At 37.0% G+C, this 25,036-nt stretch overlaps 1 protein-coding gene across 1 annotated transcript in view; it reads left to right on the top strand.

The window, feature by feature from the left end:
• The first annotated feature begins 501 nt into the window (after positions 1-501).
• Positions 502-25,036, top strand: part of LOC121428417 (MAM and LDL-receptor class A domain-containing protein 2-like) — a 36,917-nt gene continuing 12,382 nt past the window's right edge. The window contains exons 1-13 of the mRNA XM_041625016.1: positions 502-705; positions 8,287-8,512; positions 9,179-9,328; positions 10,340-10,434; positions 11,298-11,462; positions 12,076-12,202; positions 13,028-13,144; positions 13,602-13,754; positions 16,311-16,576; positions 20,499-20,721; positions 21,160-21,312; positions 21,977-22,077; positions 23,317-23,481. Coding sequence (XP_041480950.1) covers positions 502-705; positions 8,287-8,512; positions 9,179-9,328; positions 10,340-10,434; positions 11,298-11,462; positions 12,076-12,202; positions 13,028-13,144; positions 13,602-13,754; positions 16,311-16,576; positions 20,499-20,721; positions 21,160-21,312; positions 21,977-22,077; positions 23,317-23,481 — 2,145 coding nt within the window. The remainder of the gene's footprint in view (positions 706-8,286; positions 8,513-9,178; positions 9,329-10,339; positions 10,435-11,297; positions 11,463-12,075; positions 12,203-13,027; positions 13,145-13,601; positions 13,755-16,310; positions 16,577-20,498; positions 20,722-21,159; positions 21,313-21,976; positions 22,078-23,316; positions 23,482-25,036) is intronic.

Here is a 25,036-nt window from a genome sequence, read left to right as displayed (position 1 = left end):
GTGGAAGAAGAAGAAGGAGAAGATGAAAAAGAAGAAGAAGAAAGAAAGAAAGAAAGAAAGAAGGAGAAGAAGAACGGTGACGAAAATGGAAAAAATGAGAGAATGTAGAGACTATATGGTATGTCCCTATTTGGTCTTTGAGAGAAAACGAATTTAATGACATTTAGGCATCCTTTAATATACCTTTGCGTTTCACCACGATCCACAGGATTAAGAAGTATTATTGAAAGCGAGAGATTATTTAATTTGGAAGAAAAGTAGCCTACTTGTAACCCAAAGATTAAAGGAGTAGACTAATTGGAAGCAATTAGGCCCAAATGAAATCCACCATTTAACTCTAAACGTTGTTAAGCTCAAAACTTTTTTTGTTGGAGGTGGGGTTTTAATCATTACAATATATTCTGGAATATCATTCCGATTTTGGCAGGGCACTTCTTATACGTTGACGACCTCAAGAGCGAGGTTAGCCAGAAAGCCATTATCCGTAGCCCCACCTATAGGATGGCTGCCCGACGTTGCACCTTTTCGATGTGGTATTATGTCTTCGGTGTGGATATGGGAACGCTTAAGGTGTTCCAGTATACACCATCAAACGACCGGAACTACAACCTCATGACAGTGGTTGACCTTGGTGAAGACGCTGGGATCGGGGATAAATGGAATCTTTACCAAGTCCAAGTGGAAGCGTGTGCAGAAAATTTTCAGGTGAGGCATTTTTACCTCCAATTACGTCTTTTTTCCTTAAACAGTGTCGATAAACATAATTATGCAAAGTGTGAAGTATCCAGTTCAATTCGATTCAATCCGATCGTTTTGCTTTTCACTTTCAATTGTTCATGTTTTATAGTATGAATACATACAATTCATTTTAATTAGATCTAAAGAGAACTTATAGAATTATAGAATTCGATAGATCAACATGGGTTTGCGTTCATCAAATAAACTCATTATTTTTCATAAGTATGATTTCTTCTGAATTATTTCGAAATGATAAAAACAATGCAAAGCCTTAAACAATAATACTGGATAACTACAATATGATTATATAAATACAGTGCATTAAATGGAATTGAATGGATAATTTCAACTATATCATTTCAAATGCATTTGATGAAAATTCAACCTAATTTCATGTATAAGCGTGTGTCATTTTACCAAAGTACCGACAGGCTAGGAGGCAATTCGAAAATCTATAAGAGGTAATGTTCAACGTGAGCATTTTAACAGTGCGTATCGCATCTTCTCATTATAGTCCGCTTTGTGAATACATTGTAAAAATCCACATTACATCTCCAAAGTATGGATTCATCTTCACACTATTGAATTCTATTACATTAACAGTGCGAGTGATATCGTCACATAGTTAATTTTGTGAAAACACATGAACATTCACCTTGTAAAGGAGTCCACACTCCACAGTGTGTAATTGCCTTCACATTGTTAGATTCTAGCACTTTAACAAGTATGGATCGTAGGCCTATACCCACTATGTGCACTTTCTGCTGTAGACATTCGCATCTCTATAGGTGTCTACGATGAATTTTCTTCACACCGTAATCGCTAATGTGAACACACTGTCAACATACTGTGCTCTTCTACGGAGCCTTTAAAGTACCATCGACTTGACGACTTGTCGAGATATTTTATCTTGCCATATCGACATAATAACCTTATTATGTCGACATGGCGAGATACGGTTATTTCACCAATTCGACTTATAAAAAGTTATATGTCAACATGACGACTTATAAAACGTTAAATGTCAACATAGCGAGATATTTTATCTTCCCAAGTCGACTTATAAATAGCTATGTGCCGACATGGCAAGATATGTAGTGTCCAAGGCCCGGCGAGAGTCCAAATATCTGAGCTGACATATAGTTTTTTATAAGTCAACTTAGCAAGATAACGTATCTCGCCATGTCGACATAATAAGGTTATTATGTCGACATTGCAAGATAAAGTATCGATCGTCAAGTCGATAGCACTTTGAAGGCTCCGTACTCTTCATTTGAACAAGGATCGCTCAAATACTGAGGATGAGGACTAAGCTCGTTTATATAAAGGGTGCCAGGTAAAAATGGCAGAGGTAATAATGGCAGAGGTAAAAATGGCAGAGGTAAAAATGGCAGAGGTAAAAATGGCAAAGGTAAAAATGGCAGAGGTAAAAATGGCAGAGGTAATAATGGCAGAGGTAATAATGGCAGAGGTAAAAATGGCAGAGGTAAAAATGGCAGAGGTAAAAATGGCAGAGGTAATAATGGCAGAGGTAAAAATGGCAGAGGTAAAAATGGCAGAGGTAATAATGGCAGAGGTAAAAATGGCAGAGGTAAAAATGGCAGAGGTAATAATGGCAGAGGTAAAAATGGCAGAGGTAAAAATGGCAGAGGTAAAAATGGCAGAGGTAATAATGGCAAAGGTAATAATGGCAGAGGTAAAAATGGCAGAGGTAAAAATGGCAGAGGTAAAAATGGCAAAGGTAAAAATGGCAGAGGTAAAAATGGCAGAGGTAATAATGGCAGAGGTAATAATGGCAGAGGTAAAAATGGCAGAGGTAAAAATGGCAGAGGTAAAAATGGCAGAGGTAATAATGGCAGAGGTAAAAATGGCAGAGGTAAAAATGGCAGAGGTAATAATGGCAGAGGTAAAAATGGCAGAGGTAAAAATGGCAGAGGTAATAATGGCAGAGGTAAAAATGGCAGAGGTAAAAATGGCAGAGGTAAAAATGGCAGAGGTAATAATGGCAAAGGTAAAAATGGCAGAGGTAAAAATGGCAGAGGTAATAATGGCAGAGGTAAAAATGGCAGAGGTAAAAATGGCAGAGGTAAAAATGGCAGAGGTAAAAAATGGCAGAGGTAAAATTGGCAGAGGTAAAAATGGCAGAGGTAAAAATGGCAGAGGTAAAAATGGCAGAGGTAAAAATGGCAGAGGTAAAAATGGCAGAGGTAAAGATGATAAAGGCTACATTATGATTATCATCCATGACCGGACTCTTGTCGACGAAATGGGCTATAAAAACTGATTAAATATTATGTTGTTTTTCGTCATTTAAGATCTAAACTCAATCATTTTCTTGCCAAAATGATTTCAATTAGTGACTGCATGATGAAAGGATCTTAAGCTCGTAAGCAGAACAACGCTTTACATACAAACCCAACGATTTTTAAAATGTAAACACCAATGTGTGCAGCCACTAACCCTCTGAAACGAACAAGTTCGGGTCTACGTCGAACTACTTTCATAATTTAAACTGGATTAAAAAAAAATAACTGAACATTCTGTAATAAAGTTTTTTTTTTTTTAATTTCCATATCATGATGGATCATGATGAATAGATCCGCCAGTGATGTCACTGGCGGATCCATGGGGCACAGCTGGCCCGTGGGCCCCCCTTGAGAGGTAATTATTCAAATCTTAGCAAATATGCTAACTCAAGTGTGCCCCCTTTTTAAAGCGAGACCCTTTTCTGCTTGCTATTTATTATTTTTACGAGTTAGTAGGCGGAAAACTTTTTTGCATGTCATTTTTCAGGAAAATGTGCCCCCCCCCCTTGGAAAATCCTGGATGTGCCCCTGATCAATGTGATACGTTAAATGTAAATGATACAATAATTGTTCAGTCTTTATACAGTGCGTATCAAAAAAAAGTTTACACTTTGAAAAAGCCCTGGGAATTGAAAAATATACAACATGTGGGTAATTTTTTCACATATAATTATGGGTTTGGGTCTCATCTATCCAATGAAGGTAAAAGATTTGACAGAATGTTACACCTGAGTGAGCACTGTCCATTTTAGTAAAGCTCGCAGAAATCTGTTTGCGCAGAAATGCTTGTTTTCACGCTGTGTCAAGGGGAAAGGGCTAAATCAAACTTACCCTGCGAAGCATTTCTCATAAATTTCCCGAGCACTTTTAGCCAATTGAAATAAAACGGATACATTCAAGCATTTTGTAACAATTTGCCGCCCAAATTTGAGATTTCAACACTTAGTAAGCACAACCTTTACCATTTTTGTGCAAGCTGGATCTGAGGACATAACTGAATCTGAACAAAAGTTTATACCAGACATCTCCAGCATTTTTCACTAAGTTTTTATCATTTAAAGTTGATTTACATTTCATTTTCATTTAATACTTGTTTCTCCACACTTTTCCCAAGCTTGGCAATGATTAACAAAATGAAATTCAAGCCTAAGCCATTTCACGTAAATCACAGCTCAGTGTAAAGCAAATATCGTCATGAAGGACTCGGTGTGTGGGGGAGTGGGATGGGGCGCATTGCACTCTTCGAAGTGTTTTGGGCAAGGAAACAAGTTTAAAAAGGTAAAAGATATCTTCGTATTAATTTTACTTGCTAATTTCCACGTGTTCTTCATGATTAAGGTCTACTTTTATTCGCATAACTATTTCAAAGTTCTGCGCAAATCATTTTTTACCAACTTTTCAAAAGTAAGTGGTGCTCACTCAAGCGGAAATATTTTTCGACAGTTATATCGTCATTTGCTTATATGGATCTGTACCAATGCTAAAATGTGGAAAAATCGTCGGAATATTACAAATATATAATTTTACAGGATTTTTTCTAAGTGTAAACTTTTTTTTGATACGCACTGTATATACAGTGCGTCCCAAAAAAAACTATACACTTTTGAAATTGCTGCCAAATAAGAAATGTAGCACTTTGGGGAAAAAGACTTACAGATATGGAAAGCCAATAAAGTCAACTTTCAAATGACACCAAAAAGTTGGAAAACTATTCTTGCTTGAGCGAGCACTTCGCACTGAAACAGAGGGTATGAAAATTAGGGTGGGCTGGAATTAGCCTTCCAATTTATGCAGTTTTTGAGAGGCAAATCCTTTCGAACTTGCAAAGTTAAGGGCGTTGTGATAAATTAATGATCAACCGTGACCAGTTCTGGTTGCTTATGCAAATTTTATAAATTATTAAATTGAACTTTAATGCATGAGTGAACACAAATTGCACTTTTTGGGCAGCATTTCAACTTTATCATTTGGATCTCTTTTTGGGCAGCATTTCAACTTTATCATGTGGATCTCAGCAATGTGTTCATGGGAGTCGGGTGAATAGGGGGTGAGATAGGACTTAAATGGGAGAAGTAGGTTGATGGAATAAGGGTCAACAGAACATTCAGCCCCCACCCCCTCCCTCTTTCCCGCCCTCCCCTTCTGTTGAGAGACTGATGGCTATTGTCATGTCCGCGTGAAGTCCAGAGCAGAATGTTGATTTAATGATTATTTCTGAATTGGGGCATCAACTTTTTCCTATCAATCATTTAATCAACAATTTATCAGTAAATCAACTTATTCAATGTGCAATGTGATCAATCAAACATTCAGTTTTTTTTCAATAAATTATTTCACTAATCATCATTAAATTTCTTGGTAATCATTAAAAAAAATGACCATTAGCCACTGGTCACTTGGCAGTTCAGTTTTAAATAGGCTACAATCCAGGAAGTGAGACAGAGGGGGAGGGGGCGGGAAATGAAGGTGGAGAGGGGAGGGTACATCTGACTTTTATTTGTAAAAGGACAAAAAGAAGAGGAATGCCCTTTTAATCAAGTTTTAGCATATCTCGTCCTTTTGCATAACAGGTACAATCACATTACTCTGATTCTCACGAACACACTTCTGAGGTCCACAAGATGAATATGCTACACTAAAATTACAATTCCTGTTCACTCATGCATTACATTTCAATTTAGTAACTCATGAAATGTGCCTTAGAAACCATAACTTATCTCACTCATAAATGGCATAACACCCTTAGCTTTGTAAGTTCCAAAGGACTAACCTCTAAAAGAAAACTGTAAGGCTAATTCCTTCCCAGCCTAGCCAAGCTTAGTCTCTCAGGAATAGAGAAGTGGGGGGGGGGGAGGGGTTGCTAAATGTTCTGTTGACCTTTATCTCATCAACGTACTTCACCTACCTAAATCATATTACCCCCTCTTCTCCTGACTGTCATGAACACATTGTTCAGATCCACATGATGAAGACAAAATGCTGCACTAAAAATTAAAAATTCATGATCACTCATGCATTAAATTTCAATTCAATAACGCATTAAATTTTCACAAACAACAAATTGATCACATCTGATCTTTAATTCACCAAATAACCCTCAACTTTGCAAGTACCAAACAAAAAAAACCTGAAAGAAATTGGAAGGCTAATTCCAGCCCACCCTAATTTTCATACCCTTTGTTTTAGTGGGCAGTGCTTGCTCAAGCATGAATAGTTTTCCAACTTTTTGGTGTCATTTGAAAGTTGACTTTATTGGCTTTCCATATCTATAAGTCTTTTCCCCCAAAGTGCTACATTTTTTATTTGGCAGCCATTTCAAAAGTGTATAGTTTTTTTTGGGACGCGCTGTAGAGCAATACCTCAATGCAGCTAGTCCAAGTGGATGCCAGGTTCCCAAAGGGTTTGACGTCATATATGGGAAGCTGCCCCATGACATTTTATGCACTAAAAAATGGTTCACAATTGCTTTAAAAATATTTCAGGAGCGTCAGTGAAATGATTTGTCACTCGATATATACTGAAGATAATTTTTTTTGGATTTTTCTAGAAAATTACATTTCATTAATATTTTCTATACACCAAATATGGGAAAGCTGCTCGCAAATGACGTCACCATTGAAATATAAAAGTATAGCTTTTTAAACCTTTGATTGATTTCCTAAAAACCTCATCATTATCATTTTATTTTTTCTGCTATTCTACAATGACTTTTAACCGAGGTTGAACTTCCCCTGTAATGAATTAAGTACAATTGCGATCAAGAGTGTGCTTCAAATTTGAATAATAATACAGCGATTTGACATGAGAAGGCCATCCATGAGAGTCCAGAAAAAATAAGATATTCTAGCCAAAAGATTATCAATTTGGTGCAGACGATCTATCTATGATTTTAAGAATGTCACCCTTTCCATTATTTTCTTAAAACCTTTCTTAGTTAATCTATGTAGGGCTTACATGCGGGGGCTTTTTGATTTTTTTTTTCATGGGGGTTGAAGACTCTTTTTACCTATACCATTATGACCTCTGCCATTTTTACCTCTGCCATTTTTACCTCTGCCATTATTACCTCTGCCATTTTTACCTCTGCCATTATTACCTCTGCCATTTTTACCTCTGCCATTTTTACCTCTGCCATTATTACCTCTGCCATTTTTACCTCTGCCATTTTTACCTCTGCCATTATTACCTCTGCCATTTTTACCTTTGCCATTTTTACACCAAGCCATATTAAGAAGTCTGACGTAATGACCAATAAATCATGAAAACTAGGCAGGCCAATATAAGATGTTTCCTTTAAATTATATGATGGTACATTATGTGGTTTACTTTGTATATTTTTTAATTGTAAGGTTTGTCAGTGAAATACCAAGAAATGTGAATCGTAAGTCTCCTATTTTGAATGGTAACTTTGTATTCGATTCTTAAGTATTGGGGGTGATGGGATGGGAGATGACTGCACATGCGCACTGATTGCATGATCTAATCAAGATGTGAAGTTATTGTGAATAGAAAAGAAATGGAAAAGTATGGTAGGGTATTGAGTCTGATTATACAGGCACGTGATTTGCTTTCTTTCCTACGCCCCGTTGAAAACATAGGCCTCAGTGCTAGCATTTTAGTGATAATTAAATACCACTGTGACAGAGTTACCGAAGTTGTACTTCATTGGGTATTTAATAGGTCACTTGTTATTGGTAACAAAATGCTGTAATAAGATTTTCATAATTAATTTTCACCCAGCCAATTAAAATGCTTGATTTAATTAAATGAGTTGGCAGATCAGGATCTTATAATTTATTGTCACCCAATTTTGTTTCATTTTATGGGTGTATTGCGCAACACACCCGCAGTGTGCATATGGGAGCCTTCAAAAACATTAAAACATACCTCACGATCAGGTGCAATAAGAATTTTAGAATAAGACAAAGATGAATCCCTTCATTCATTCATACTGGTCAGTGAAAAAAAAATAAGTTCCTTAATTTCTCAAGTCAGAAACGGGCCATAGACAGAATAGATATGTTGACGAATGAGTCGACTCTCGAGCATGCACCGTTCATCATTAAATGATACCACGCACGCACCTGGGTTTCTCACACTGAACAAACTTCAGTCCTAGTGAAATCCCATTATCGAATAAAAGTCAGGAGTATACTATAGACCTTTACGAGAAGATTAACTAACTGAGCCTCGATGTCTTCAACTAAATATTCAAATCTTTCTTTCCATGATTACCCGGTAGATGTCAATTGAAGCAAAAGACAATAATGACTACCTGAACAATGGAGGTTATGCGATTGATGATATAAGATTCGAGAACTGTGCATATACCCTCCCCCTACCTCCGGGCGGGTCGTGTGATGCAGATTCGGAGATGTGTGATTCCGGTCACTGCTTCCCCAAGACCGAATGGTGTGACTACACACCGAACTGTTGCGATGGAACAGACGAGTCAACTCAGAATTGTGGTATGTTATCAGCTAGTATCATTGCAGACACAATCGTCTCTGTTTAGGGCTAGATTTGACATCATTGTCGTGATCATCTTCGACATCATTAGCGTTGATGTTATCATTTTAATCATCATTGACCTCATTATATCATGAATTGGCATCATCATTAAACCATTGTCATACTAATCGTCACCATGATCACTAGATGTACAAGAATCATCATTATTATCACCATCATCTTTATTTCCCTATAGATCTACAAGCCTTCTACCACAACCATTGCCATAACAATCACCATAAGAACATTCACATCAGTTATTTCTAGTATAGTTTTTTTTTTTTTCATTAAATACCATTTGCCTTACATCAACAAAAGCTCCTCCCCAACCTTGTCAAAGGTGGAAGGGACCAAAAATTGTTTTGCTCCCCCCCAATAAGAAAAGGAAAGGGGCAAATAAAATGAAGCAGAAGATTTGTGAAGAAAAAAAGATATCTTATTGTAATCAATTCTTTTACTTAGCAATTCCAATTTCATATTTTAAAGTTTTGTAATAGACACTCAATCCAACCAAAGTTCCAATAAGTTTATCTTGCTTTGTGACTCGTAAAGGAATTATTATCCAAATATTCCATAATACCCACATATCAAATTTTCAATAGTGTTCTTATTATTCTTTCCAGCTGATCATAGAATGTGTGACTTTGAGACCGACATGTGTGAATGGGGCCAGCTCACTGATGATACGTTGGACTGGACGAGGAAGAAAGGTGGTGGCACTGGAACAAGTTATACTGGTCCATATAAGGATCATACAACCTTCAGCTCTTCAGGTATCTAGAGTGCTATAGCCCTGTTATAGAAAGAATATGGTGTCACACAGTATGGTCACAGTGGAGATATGATTCACACTGCTCAAATGCTAGAATTTAACAGTGTGGTAATAATTTCACACTGTGGACACCTGTGTGTTCACATAGTGGACTGTGTTAAAATGTAAATCATATTGTTAAAATGTGAAGATATGATACACAGTCATTAAAATGCTCAAATTCAACAGTGGTAATAATTTTTATACTGTGTTCCAATCTTGACATTGGGTATTGTCACAGTGTGTTCACATATTGGAATAAAAAAATATTATCTTAAATGTTATTCCCACTGTTGAAATTTAAGTAATGGTGATTTTGCATTGTGTTCCACACTGTGAACAAAAGCTGTGGAACACTGAGTTCTTTCCAGTAGGTTAACATTGTAACTCAGTAAATGACTTTCATCAATACCATCACTATCAATCCTTCTGCGAATTTCACGGCTAACCTTGTCTCCATGAATGGTCTTGAGAATCCAGGTAGAGAATAGCAAAACTGGATGCTTCAGGCTAAATGGCCTTTGGTGGCAAGTTTGTCTTCTTTAGTTCCAGAACTGTTGATTACTATGATTTTCATTCATCAATCTTCCGTACAATACAAGGAACAAAGAAAACGAATATCTTCATCAAGAATTCTACAAATTCAGGGAAAATGATCAATTACATGCAAGAAAAACATACAGTATACCCATAGAAGCATGTCTTTTTCTGCTTCTATCAACTTCAACTCATCCCTTCAATGTTTTGATAATGATGATGATTTTCATCTCTTTATTTTATCACATTGCATTCAATTCAACCTTGTGGCTGGAATTATGTGAGTAAAAGAATGCTTAATGAAATCAAAGGTGCAGACTTTTCCCAAGAGGTATTTGATTATCTGGGGTTTTGGGTCATTTTTGTTCTTTTTGATATATTTTCTTAATGGTGCTAAAAAAATTTACCTTCAATTAATATATTTTTATCCCATCAGGTTATTTTATTTATACTGAAGCCACTAATGCATTACCTGGTGACTCCTACAGGATAGGAAGTTTTTATATCCAACCAACGTCATCGGGATGCGAGGTAATTGCTTCACCTTCTCTTTATTTCTAAATGCCCATTTTAGAATGAGTTACAATCAAACACTGCTCCAAAAGTCAGAAGCTTGCATTTGGTACTTGTTTTTTTTATTTTAAATTGCATTATTTAAAATGAAATTGTGCAAAGAGATGATTGGTGGATGTAAAGCTATCCCAGTCTTTTGTTGTGTGATACAGGCTCTTGTAACATACAAAGTAATTTTTGTCTCTCATTTTTAATTGGTACTGTGAAAATTATGTGTCTGATATAATATTCACCATTCTAGCAAAATCAAATTCAGATTTTTTTATTTATCTCACAAGACATAAGGGAGCTGCTTGTCTGTGATGTCACAAAGTCAAAATTTTGAAAATGTCTAACTCTGTTATTATTTGACCGATTTTCATTATACTTCTACCAATATTTTTCTGTAATTCTACTGGTTTATAAAAACCAACTTATCAGGGTGAACTTTCCATCTGATTGTTCAAATCATCCATATTATGAGTTAGACTCTGTCTTTTTACCTGATGATGCTACAATTTAGTGAAGACTGTGAACATATATGAGTTCCTGTACTGTGTTTTTATTCAGCAGAAGCTTAACAAGTAATCTTCACAGTCTTCTTTTACAAAGAGCAGAAAAGGTGAATGTAATGTTACAATCCTTGAATGACATTCTTGGGCTTGAGAGCAAGTGCATTTATCTTTGTGGCCCATTTTATAGTAGTGTAATAAATGAAATTCTGTAATCTTCATTGGAATAAACATGTGCACATTAATAAAAGAAAATACATGATTAAGTATTTTGAACAAAAACTATTAAATACTACACTGCAGTTTCTGTGATCACACATCTTCCTTTAGATTCGTTTCTATCACCACATGAGAGGGTCGGGAATGGGAACTCTTAACTTGTACACCCGGACTCAGATTGGTGGACCGCTGAGTCGTTTGTGGTACACTGACACAGCACATGGCAACTACTGGCTTTACCAGCGGGTGGAGCTCGCCAGTGATGCAGCTTTTCAGGTATGTGAGTGATACGCATGCTGGATATCAGGACACTTGGGCAAAACTTTGAAATTTCAAAGTTGAACTGATGTGATTTGAATTAAATATGTAGTAGAGCTTCAGTAAAATATTTGTGCTTCATGATGTAATTTTCTTAAGGGTTTATGCAATATTATTTAGGGTGAATATTAAACTGAAGATTGGGATTATGGTGACTAGGTGAAAGGCTAGGCTGTACATTTGGTTCAAAATTCCTGGATTTATTCTGCACAACAAATGGCACTGAAGCAGATGAAAATGGATATAACATGTAAAATAGAGAGAAAGAAATGGAATTTTGTCTACTCATAATAGAAGCCTTCCAATTGAAAAAGGTGTTCACAAGACATACATATGTTAAGTAGAAACTGATAGTGAATATAAAGACAATAGTAATAGAAGCCTTCCAAATAAGTGATAACCTAATATTTATAAATGACACACATTATTGTTCAGTCCACATGTGAACGAAATGAGAGCACCCAGTTCTGAACGACCAACCATTAATTTATGATACAGGCTATTTATCAAGAGATGCAAGTGTATCGACAAGTTAATCGAGTACATTAATTGTAACTTTTCTTTTATCTAGGTGGTATTTGAAGGAATAAGAGGGTCTAGTGAACAGAGTGATATGGCATTGGACGACATAACTTTCACCCCAGAATGTATCGAATCAAAGAATCCACTTCCTCCAGCAGACGTTGTTCCTACGCAGCGTAAGTCAGTGTTATCGTTACAATTATAATGAACTGATTCATTAGTAACTTGTAATGTATACATATAATAGTGTATTGTTGAAGTTTGATCGTACTAAATTGTACTATAAATCTACAACATTTTTCTTAAAAATCTAACTTGTGGTCAAGGTGCCCATGGCAAGAGCTGTTCAGTGGATTTATGAAATGTTCATCCTGCTAAAGTTTCAAGACAATAATCCTGTAATTTTGTCCCGGCGGTAGCTCTAATAAAATTCTTATACATCCTTGAATCATTATCTTTAATTGAAATTTGGTAGAAATATATTAATAATTTAATTGAATGTGATCCTTTTGCAATCCAAAGTTGGAAAAATATGTAAGAACATTTGATATTAATCTTTTGAGCTATTTTGAGCTATAATAAAGATCAAATGTTTGAATAGTGATGTGAATGCTAACATTAGAACTCCAGTCTATTGCAAGCATTGCAAGGAATGAGAGTGATTTGAATTCCACCTGCAGCGACATCATACTAATCTTTCAATCGGCTGTAATTTGAAACCGATTTTAAGTTCTCTCCATCTGCAAGGCTTGCAATAATGCAGAATAATATTTTTTTCCCAGCATTACCTGAAACAAAGTAGAACTATTTTACTTGTTTGCACTTTAATATTGTAAAAAGTAAAAAGTTTCTTGTTCAGAAGTCAGGATTTAAAGTGTGCAATGAGCCTAATGCCGCCGATTGTCAAAGTCAGAAATCCTGTGATCATCTGTGAAAGATGCTACCAACATTACAATATATTTCTTTTATTTTTTGTGCATTTTTTCTTTAATCTCCCTTAGCAAACCATTGTCCATCTGGTCTGCGTCCATGTAACATAGATGATTGTATAGATGAATCCAACTACTGTGACTTTGCATATCAGTGTGAAATTGGTCATGAAGATGAAGCTTATTGCCGTAAGAAATTCCAAATACTATTGTCTTTATATTCACTATCAGCTCCTTCTTAACATATGTATGTCTTGTGAACACCTTTTTCAATTTGTTTTCTTTTATGAATTTTTGCAACAATATCCAAATGTTAATTGTCCCGATATTTTATATTTGTGATATGAATGTCTGCATTTTGTCTCCTTCCATGATATGATATCGTATCTAATCTGAACTACTAATAAAGTTGCTAGAATGTGTTGATACTAAATGTTTCATAACAATAGTTCACCCCAAATCTTGATTCGTTTAGCTTAAAGAACAAAGTTCTTTACAATTTGCAAAGTTTTCATCATAGCAACATTTTGTGCAGCTCAGCACAAGAATGTCATCCTTAATGCGATAAAAAGGGCAATATGATGATCATCATTTGCTTTTCATAGCTGAAATTCAAACATCTGTTTTTCTCCTTGTCTCTTTTTAGCCTCTACTTGTAATTTTGATGCTGTAGACCAAACCTTGTGTTACTGGAGTCAGGACGTCAATGACGATTTTGATTGGTCATTGTTCACTGCTGCTGAGGTGGATGATAGTTACAAGGGCCCTAGAACTGACCACACCACAGGGTCACCCTCAGGTGAGCTAGGGCTTGTTCTACAAAGAGTTCAATGTGACATAAGTCATGCTTAAATGCCGACACACACATGATATGTGACACACAATCTTATTGGATAATGGGCAGTACCGCGTGTCGCCCTAGCATGATCTGACTAATGCAGTGATGCCTTTTCTATCACATGCAAATTCAAATGCGACATTATATCGTGCTTAAATGAAACACCCCCCTGGTATTCCAACAATGCCGACATGTACTTCAATACAATTTCAGTTCTTCAGCAGCTGCGGATTCAGGATTTTGCAAAGAAGAAAGTCTTTAAAGAGGGGCTGCAGAATACTGTTTTCTTAGATTTAATATGTACGTTCATCAAGCGAATCTCAGAATGTCAAGGATGTGCAACAGTGCATGTCCCTTGGCCCCGCCTGGATCCCACATGCGTCAGGTAACCATTTTCAAATTAAAGAAGACTATTGTGGTGCCTTTGCTGACCAGTGATGATGAGAATATCTTTGCTGATGACTCTTTTTTCAAAAGTGCTGTGCCTATGTGATTTGTAGGTGTACTTGAAGCGATAGTTGCTGCAGCAAAACAGCCCAGAGATGGGGTAGTCATTCTCCACATGGCCTCTATCCAACCTTGCACAAAAAATTCATTGGAAAGAGTCCCACTTCAGTCACTCAAAGAGTTGTGAAGTTTTTTTTAAATAGTTTGCTTTTCAGCCCCGGGGGGGGCCACTTCCATTCACGAGTGGATACCATGCGCGACCATGGGGTCTCGAAAAGCACCCTAAACACGTAATTTCCATATTCTGAAAATGCACCCCTTAACAAGTATTGGCGTGTGAAACCTTACCCTTTACAAGTATTGGAAACAAAACGATACTCTTGGCAAATATTCCCTGAAATGGACCCCTAAACAAGTACAGGAATGTTTTATTGTTACGGGTCCTTCGGTCGTCGGCTTTACCTTATTTGGTTTAGTACGAACCCACCTTCTACACCTCGCGCAAATAGGACTCTAAACACGTAGTGTTGGGGCAAAAAGGACATCCTTTATAAAACATTTTAATTTTGTTTTATCATCCCCGCAAATTCGACCCTAAACACGTAATTTTTCTAGCGAAATTAATACCCTTTTTTCATTATTTTTGTGTTTTTGACACCCTTATCACGTTACGTACGTAACGTGCCCTATCGCGAAAAGGACATCCTTTTTACGTGTTTTTTTGGTCGCGCATGGTATCCACTCGTCAATGTAAGTGGCCCCCCGGGTTTTCAGCACCATTCACTGACAATCAGCATTTATGGTAGTATTTTTCACACTCACACAATTTAGGGGTGCATATTAAATTTTTTGTATAGCAAAGTTATTAAGGAAAAATCAAGTGTTTATGTGAGACTCATCTTGGTTCTGTATTTTTATGTTTTCAATGAGAAAGACTCATTGTAGGGTATCAAATTAGCTGATTGTCATTGTGTACACCACTTACATTTTTTGAGTAGGGATTCCCTGTTCACTCCAAATTTATTAGGGATATCAGTAGATTCCTCGGTTTGCGCAATCCTTGTCTTAATGGAGTTTTGTGTGAATGCGATAAGTGAAGTATATGTGTTGCAAAAGGACAAACAACATTTTGCTTAAACTCTTTGTGTGCTGGGCCATGAACCCCTTTGTGCTTAATTATTTTCAAGGAGGGAAACAATGGATTGTTTGTTTTATCATGAAATGTGAATTTCGTGCGGCACCAAGTTTGTATTGATGCGAAGTACATGTGGAAAGGGTTAACCCTATCTAGGCCGGGGGGGGCCTCAGAGGCCCCCCCCCTCAACGAATCGCGCGATAATTTCGCCGTGCGAAATTTTTTGACTGCGCCGCTCGCTGACTTTTTACTTTCAAGTCTTGCGCAACTTTTGAGACCAATTTTGCGTCACCCGGGTACGTGGTTCCGAAATTACGCAACATTATGTCAGTGCATGTCGGACCAAAAATTGCTCAAAACGTGATTTCGTGTACAAAGTCAATGCAAATTGTGTTTTCAACCAAAATTCATAAATGTATGATTATTTTTAGTTTTGTTGGTCTAAATATATTTATTTTATGCTTTTTATGATCACAGAAGAGTCCCCAACAAATTTCATTGAAAAAACAATGAAAAACAAAAGGTCAAAAAACAAAGAAATACATAAGAAATTGCAAAAAACAATATAATACATAAGAAAATGATTTGATATCGCAATTTTTTTCATCTACACTTGCTAAAAACACCACAAAGAGTGTGTATACCAAAAATTAGTACATTTGGAGCTTTATTCAGGGAGTTAGAGGTAAAAGTATGATTCGCATACTAATTACGCATAAATTAGCATCATCACTCAATAGCAATTTGCATGAAATAAATTACTATATAATCTTGTAGATTATGTCCCAGGCAAACCGCGTGCCAATTTTCGGCGCGGTCGACGGCCGAGATCTTAAGGGGGGCCTGGGAGGCCCCCCCCGGCCTTATGAACTCCCAAAATACCCCGGCCTAGATAGGGTTAATGCAAAGTTTTCTTTGTATCAATTTTCTTACAGGACACTACATTTACGTGGATGGAACCCTCTCCTCCATCAATACGTTTGCCAAACTCATTAGTCCCATCTATACAAAATCAGCGAGAGGTTGCACCTTCAGCATGTATTATTATATGTTTGGCATCGAGTACGGAGACCTGGAGGTCCGCCTTATAAATCTTGAGGGGTTGGATGTTCGCCTGACCAAAGTCGGCGACGACTTGCTTGATTACAACAAATGGATTCTTAGTGAATCGGTGATTCCTGCATGCACCAAAAACTTCCAAGTAAGAGAATCTATACTTATAGTTCTATAGCTATGAGTTATTCAGCCCTCTATCACATCCCTCACATGTACACAACATCACACAAACATCTTCACATGGTCTTGTGATGAATCTGAACACAACTTCTTTTTCTATTTGCTCTCATAGGTGCATGGCTCAGCTACAGGTAGCTTTGCCTATAGCTTTGCAAGTCTTTGAGGACCACTAAAACATGCTCAACCTAGAACACACCCACATTTTTTTTTACCAATAATGCCTATAGCATTTCCATTTATTTAAAAGCAGGATAAGAGCATTGCACTTTAAATGCCTTGCTCACAGGCAAAGATGCCGCTGACTTTTTGTCTCACCTGCATAGCAGAGTGAGACTATAGGCGCCGCTTTTCCGACGGAGGCTGCGGCGGCGTCAACATCAAATCTTAACCTAAGGTTAAGTTTTTGAAATGACATCATAACTTAGAATGTGTATAGAACTAGTTCATGAAACTTGGCCATAAGGTTATTCAAGTATTACTGAACATCCTATTAGAGTTTCATGTCACATGACCAAGATCAATTAAAGGTCATTTAGGGTCAATGAACTTAGACCATGTTGGGGGAATCAACATCAAAATCTTAACCTGAGGTTAAGTTTTTGAAATGTCATCATAACTTAGAAAATATATGGACCTAGTTCATTAAACTTGGACATAAGGTTAATCAAGTATCACCAAACATCCTGCATGAATTTCACATCACAAGATCAAGGTCAAAGGTCATTTAGGGTCAATGAACTTTGGCCAATTTGGGGGTATCTGTTGAATTACAATGAAAACTTTAAAAGTTTTTGGATCTGATTCATGAAACTTGGACATAATAGTAAACAAGTATCACTGAACATCCTGTGCAAGTTTCAGGTCACATGATCAAGGTCAAAGGTCATTTAGGGTCAATGAACTTTGGCCAATTTGGGGGTATCTGTTGAATTACAATCAAAACTTTAAAAGTTTTTGGATCTGATTCATGAAACTTGGACATAATAGTAATCAAGTATCACTGAACATCCTGTGCAAGTTTCAGGTCACATGATCAAGGTCAAAGGTCATTTAGGGTCAATGAACTTTGGCCGAATTTGGGGTATTTGTTGAATTACCATCATAACTTTAAAAGTATTTTGGTCTAGTTCATAAAACTTGGACATAAGAGTAATCAAGTATCACTGAACATCCTGTGTGCATTTTAGGTCACATGACCAAGGTCAAAGGTCAATGAACTTTGGTAATAATGGGGGTATCTGTTGAATTACCATCATGACTTTGCAAGTTTATTGATCTGACTTTTGAAACTTGGACATAAGAGTAATCAAGTATCACTGAACATCCTGTGCGCATTTTAGGTCACATGACCAAGGTCAAAGGTCATGTGAGGTCAATGAACTTTGGCCACATTGGGGGTATTTGTTGAATTATCTCTGTTAAGTGTATTGGTCTAGTTCATAAAACGTGGAAATAAGAGTAACCAAGTATCACTGAACATCTTGTGCGAGTTATAGTAGTTTTCAAAGTCAGCACTGCTGCTATGTTGAATCGCGTGATGCAGGTGAGACGGCCAGAGGCATTCCACTTGTTATGTATAGCCAGGCGCCATGCACACCCTTACACACACACACACACACATATATATATATATGTATATATATATGTGACCAAGGCGCGAAACCATTGGTAGACCAGAGGTGAGGAAAATATATATACATATTTTATAAGAAATTTCAGGGGGTCCTTTTATCAGGAAAAACGTAAACTCTGTAAACGCTTTCAAGAGACTAACGAGTTTGTCAACTCTAACAGGGATAAGTGGGATTCTTAGGGTTCAGAGGATGAAGGCCCTTTCTTGAAACTTCTTACCTGTACATATGGATATTTGTTGACACATGGGCACCTCCAAAAAAAAGTGGAGCAGCACAGGGATAGAGTGCATGCACATGGATCAATATTGTTGCAGTTGTTGTCATACTCTGGTTCATTCTTCTTTATGACAGATTGCCAGGGATTTTGAAGACACGATCGATTATCACAATAGCACATTTATTCTTGTTGAACTAGTTCCTTCATAGTACTGTCACATCTTTGCAGGGATCTGCTGTATGTGTATATGACTGCTATTCTTGTCTTGATATTTCTGGCACACATCCCTACCTCTTAATGAAAGTATAATTCACAACTATCTTGACATTTGGGATGTTGTTCCCTATGCTTAGGGCTGTTGAAATCACTACCACTTTGGTGCAGCTTGACTCACCCTGCCAAGATCCTTGATAATGGAGCTTAACTTCTGTAAGGTAGAGTGGCTATGGTACATTTCAATCAGGCGATGTCTTTCTGGATGGTCACGCCTACTTCTTGCTACTCTGGTCTCCTCTGTCATCCACCCATATATCCATTGGCATTTACTGATGCTGAGGGTGTATTCCAGAATTGGTTTTGTCTTTAAACCGTTCCCCTGAATGTCCTATGTCAGGATTTGGCTTGTCTTGGGTAGAGTGGCTGTGGAACATTTCGATCAGGTGATGTCTTTCTGGACGGTCTTGCCTGCTTCTTGCTCCTCTGATCTTCTGTGTCATCCACCCATATATCCATTGGCATTTAATACTGATGCTGAGGATGTATACCAGAGTTGTTTTTTTTGCCTTTAAACCCTTCTCCTGAACGTCCTTCGCCACCCAGGATGAGCGTTCCTCAAACTTCTTTACTTTTTCGACATGTATGAAGATTTCAGGTCTATCTAGTAACTTGGAAATTACTTTATGATATATAGTGGAAAGGGCCAGTAGGATGATCACATCAAAGTAATCCTGTTGTGTTGCTGTGGGGATCATTATGAGGGTTGGCACATCATTAAAGATTGCCATGATGTTACATGCCTTAGTATACATTGGTCTGAAGTTTAGGCCCCATTCAGATATACAATGGCCTTCATCAAAACAGACAAGGCATATTTTTTTTCTAATATGCCTAGCCATTATATTGGATATTTTCTGCGAGCTACTGCTATATATATGTGGTTCTTTATCTCTTACACATACACTTTTTTTTTCATACTGTTTTATTCTGATTCCATGAACAAAAATATAACATTTCATTTTAACATTTCAAAACACATAAAATAATATTTTACATTTCATATTTTGACTTTTTTCACTAACTTAATACAAGCATAAATCATATATAACTTAAAGGAGAAACAATGAAATCAGTTATAAAAAGGTTGAAACACCACTCCTCCACCCCCCCCCCCCCCGACCCAAACAAAAAGTCTTCCCTTGCACATTTGTGGAGGGCGATTTATACATGGAATACAAAGAAAGAACAAACAATACACACACACACACACACATACACACACACATACATACAACCACACACACCCCCACATACATTGTGTCTTCACCCACCTTTCCCATACACCGACATTCAAAAGACATTACATGTTCACCAATATCTTCTGACTTCCTGTAAAATGATCAAGGCGTGATTTACTCTCGCCATTGCTTGCTCTTTCATTTTATGTGAGCCAACCACCTGTCTTTTATCACCTGTATTCAGTCATGATACAAATGGTATCACAGTATACCTTCAAGACACCTGCATTCCAGGATTCCTGGTTTGTTTACTTTCTCATTCCACTTGGTCTACTCTTAATTTGTCTACAACCAATTTGTCCACTTGCCATTTGTGCCTCTTTGCAATTTAGTCCATTTACCATCTTTTAAGATTTCCAGTTGGGCTATTCCTAAGGACTTGAACACTCTCTAGTCTCTTTGGTTAGATGAACTGCTTATTTGGCAAATTGCGGTAAACCAATTTGATAGCACATTGCACTTTCAGAAAAGTAAAACAACTGAATCAACAAACTAAATATGAACTTCCCCCTCCTCTTTCAGATCGTTATCGAGGCCGAAGACCGGCAAGTAGTTCCTTCTGAGGGAGGTTTTGCGGTCGACGACATTGCCTTCATAAACTGTTACTACAGTCCCGCTGATCCAGGAAATTGTGGTTTAGTGGGTCAGAGTCAATGTGATGCAGGGGAGTGCTACCCAGTCGAAAACCAGTGTGATTTCACCCAGGATTGCTGTGATATGTCCGATGAGGACCCACAAACATGCAGTAAGTCCAATTCCCAGGCATTCAATTTTATTTTTTTTAAGGAAAGGCCTCTTTTCAAAAGGGCACATATTGATATCAGTGAACAAATGGGAAAGAGACACAAAAAATCTCCAAGGCCAGTCAGTTGGCCTTCCAAAGCTATGGCCTCAGTCGCCTAAGATTGATTTATGCCTGGGATTTTTCCAATTTCATTATCTTAATCATTTAGTTATATATTTTATCTATATGTCCATGAAGTCTTTTATAAATAAGTCTGAGGGACCTTTCACAAATCAACCATTTATTTTTGGAGTATGTTTTTATCTTCTATTTCAGAGTGTACCGTATTTATTCTTGTTACCGATGAATGTTAACATGGCATGCAATTGCTTTGAAAATATCTTTATAGGGGTAAGCATCTTGTACTGTCAGTATTGATGATCCTGTTATAAATTTCAGATCAATTGGGTTACTCTATGTGTGACTTTGAGATCGACTTATGTGACTGGGAGCAGCTGACTACCGATGAGTTTGATTGGCGAAGAAATAAAGGAGATACATCGAGTGAAGGAACAGGTCCAAAAGTGGATCACACCCTCGGCACAGATGAAGGTACATGGAGAGCATTTCATGAAACAAGTATCCAGTGATTTTCCATATTGTTAAATTGAATGAAAATGATGGTTGGTCACTTGTCAATTTTGAAAATATAAATCAGCAGGGTTTACTGGCTTGTGCCATCACATTGGGTTATCGTGTCTCGTCGGGCAATCGCGTAACCTGACCATTCAAGAAAAGGGCCCCTAAATTTGTGGAATGTCCGGTCCAGTTTACCCAACCATTTGAGAAAAGGGCCCCCTAAATTCACAAAAGATCGGGTCCACTTTACCCAACCATTCAAGAAAAGGAACCCTAAATTCTCAAAATGTTGGGTTAAATTTACCTGACCTAATGTAAGTCTGTATACAGCAAACAATTTTTTGTCAGAAGATACACTTTTGAAATAACACACTATTTTCTTTTCGGATCAACAAACATTTTGAATTGTGAATTCTCAAAATAATGCCTTATTTAGATTAACAATGCCTTTTTTCATTTTGACTGAAGAACATCATGGTTTATACAATTTGCATGTTTTGGAAGTAACAAACCTTTACAGTATTTGAAGCTTCAGAGTAATTAACATCATCATCAGAATAGGTTCCATTACCTTCCTGACTCTTTATTCTACATGTTAAATGGAACCTTTCAAACTTGTTTGTATATATACCTTCAGGGTATTACATCTACACAGAAGCAAGTAACCCCAAGAAACTGGGAGAGAGGGCAAGACTGGCTAGTTTTACAATAGCAGGATCACGTACCAGCAGATGCTCTGTAAGTCAAGTCCTAAAACAAAGCCTACCTGTAGCAATGTGAAAATTCTGTAGTAAACAAATGATTGCTGTAGACAGATCAATGATTTCAAATTTGTTGAAATTCCAGGATTATCTTCATTCTTTGGTTATTTTTGAAATCCCCAATCTTCTAAAATGTTAATCTTGGAATGAAAGAACGTCAGACTCCAAGGTATTTTGATGGGGTGGTGGGAATGGGGCAAGGTAACCAAAACGGCATTTCAGTTTGTTCTGAATCAATATACTGGTATATTTAGTTTGATTCAACTTTAGCTTTATCTATTTTCAGTGCCATTGTCTTTTTCAATAAAGGCCCTTTGAATAGTTATGCATATCAAAATGCCAATATGCAAAGATTTTACCCTGAAAGTTTTGTTTTATTGTATGCTTCATCAGAGGTGTCTCTCATGGGGGGGGGCAGGGGGGCGATTGCCCCACCAACGAAAATATTGGGGGGGCAAACATATTGTTTTGCCCCCCCCAAATAATTCCGGATGTGCAAAAATAAAATAAGATTGTAATGTTCAGCAAGCGAGATTGAGATACACAATTCGTTCTTTATTTCAAATTGTGCTCAAAATGTTCGCTTTTCAGATTGGAATATAAAAATTTTCAGCTCGCGATACGCGCTTGCATCATTTCTGTAGCAAAAACCCATACTTTTCCTGATTAAATAGGTGAATAGAATGTCCCGTTTTCAGTTCTAAACCTCAAAAGAACTCCCGCTTCGATTTGCAATCATCTTTTGTTGGATATATATCTTGTTCTTTATCAAAAACATCCATTAAACTCATTTTTTTTCAGATCAAACTATCAAAATTTTCCGCTCGCGCTTCGCGCTCGCATTAATTTGTGGGTGAGATACATGTCTGTATCTCATGACTCATATATATATATATACATGTATATATATACATGCCTCTGTGTGTGTGTATGGGTGTTTTGTATGATCAAGCGCCTTTGGAACGTTGATTCATGATTTTGCCCCCCCCCCAATCTGAAAAATGGATCGACGCCCCTGTGCTTCATGCTTGAACCAAATGTTTTCTAATTTTGCAATGTAGTTTTAATGAATAATAAGACATTACTGTATTCCAAATGGTAAAAGATTACCCTTGCATGCAGTAGATGACAGGTTCAAAGATTTGTTTTGTCTTTTAATTTGATCAGCAGATGCCAGAAATGTTTGTACAATTATGATCTTGTTTTCTCTATCTAGATGCGATTCTTCTATCACATGCGTGGCACTGGTATGGGGACGTTGACCGTCTACACAAGGACACAAATAAACGGACCTCTTACTCCAATTTGGTCAATGTCACGTGATCAAGGCAACATATGGTACTACCAAATGCTTGAAATAGATAGCGATGTCGACTACCAAGTAGGTTTAATTAATTGTACAACATAAGATAGTGTATTTGAACAACCTAAGTAAATTGGTTTGATATGTCAAGTGAAGTGATGCGACATATGCTCCTGTGTCATTTTGACATTTATACTATCAATTTTGATGTCATTGTCTAATATCATTATTAGGTGGTCTGTCTTTGACAGATCACCTCTTAATTTCGTCAGAATTTTCTTATTTCTTTCTTTATTTTTAACGATTTTTTTGTCGCCAAGTTATCTCAAAACGGACTTGGTCAATTTCATTGAATTTCATGTCATCTATAGGATCTGTCATGGACACGTCAAAATAAGCTTTTCAAGGTCATCAGGTCATGATGACGTCATCTAGGCGCCATTTTGTAAAATCACATTATCAATCATATCTCCATTATCAATTATCAAAAATCAATCAAATTAACATCACATCAATTTAAGGTCAAGGGTCATCAGGTCATGTCATCAAAGGTCACCTGAAGGTCACGACGCGCGCGTCAAAATTTCAAAATGCTCAAAATCACTTTTTGACCAAACGAGAGTACGTTTCAGGTCATTTTAAGCATTTCCAAAATTTTGCGCGCGCGCGTAACGCCTTAACACAATGCAGAATCACCGTTTTTTTTACATCATTGCATTGATAATAAAATTCTAAACAATTTGATACCTTGATCAACCTTCTACGACCATTAATAACGAAATTAACACCCGTTAAAGTTTGCAGCACGTGTGCGCGCGAGCTCTCACTATAGGCCATATATGGGCAAAAACATGCCTATTGCAAATTCACTGTAGCTCTTTAAATAGTCCATTGACCCCCAATTTTTTTTTCATATATCGATAGAGTATGAGTTGTAAATTTGATTTCATGTCACCATTGTCCCTAAATTATATCGTGACGTCATCAAAATGGCGCCTAAACTAAAAATTTCATTTTTTCAAAAATGACGTCATCAAATTTATGCAAATTTGGTTGTAACTTCTCGAATATAGATCGTTTTTCGCCCAGATTTCGATATGTTGTAGTTTAGAATGTACTCTTTCTCCTCAGTTTACATAAAAGTTAGTTTTGAGAAACGCATCATTGCGTAAAACAGCGATGAAAAGAGGCATGTCATTTTTCCTCATTTTGCGTGTAATCTCTATGGGACATGACTTTTTCTCAAAACCAGATTCGACATTCCTCTATTTCGTGAGCCATATCTCCATTTTTTCTTGTCAGCTTTCCTTGAGCTTTTAACATGTTGTAGCTGAGATTCTGGGCTATCGGAAGTGTGCCCTTCATTTTTTGATCAGATGCCGGGATCATGCCCGTATTTCACTTGCAAAATTGGAATTGTAATTTTCAAAATTGCTTACGTGTAATCTCTATGGGGAATATCGTGGCTTTGACTGCTTCTTAAAGGGCGCGGGTTCGAGTCCTGGGGTGAACAAGATGAATTTTTTTTTCACTTTTTTTTTCTTTTTGCCACTTCTTACATGATCCTTTATGATAATTTAAAGGTATAAAAGTTTAAATTTAGCAAGATAAAACAGATTATAATTACTTTTTT

This window comes from Lytechinus variegatus, chromosome 15 (genome assembly GCF_018143015.1).
Source record: "Lytechinus variegatus isolate NC3 chromosome 15, Lvar_3.0, whole genome shotgun sequence".
In the NCBI taxonomy this organism is placed as follows: Eukaryota; Metazoa; Echinodermata; class Echinoidea; order Temnopleuroida; family Toxopneustidae; genus Lytechinus; species Lytechinus variegatus.
This window is presented reverse-complemented; position numbering and strand designations above follow the sequence as displayed.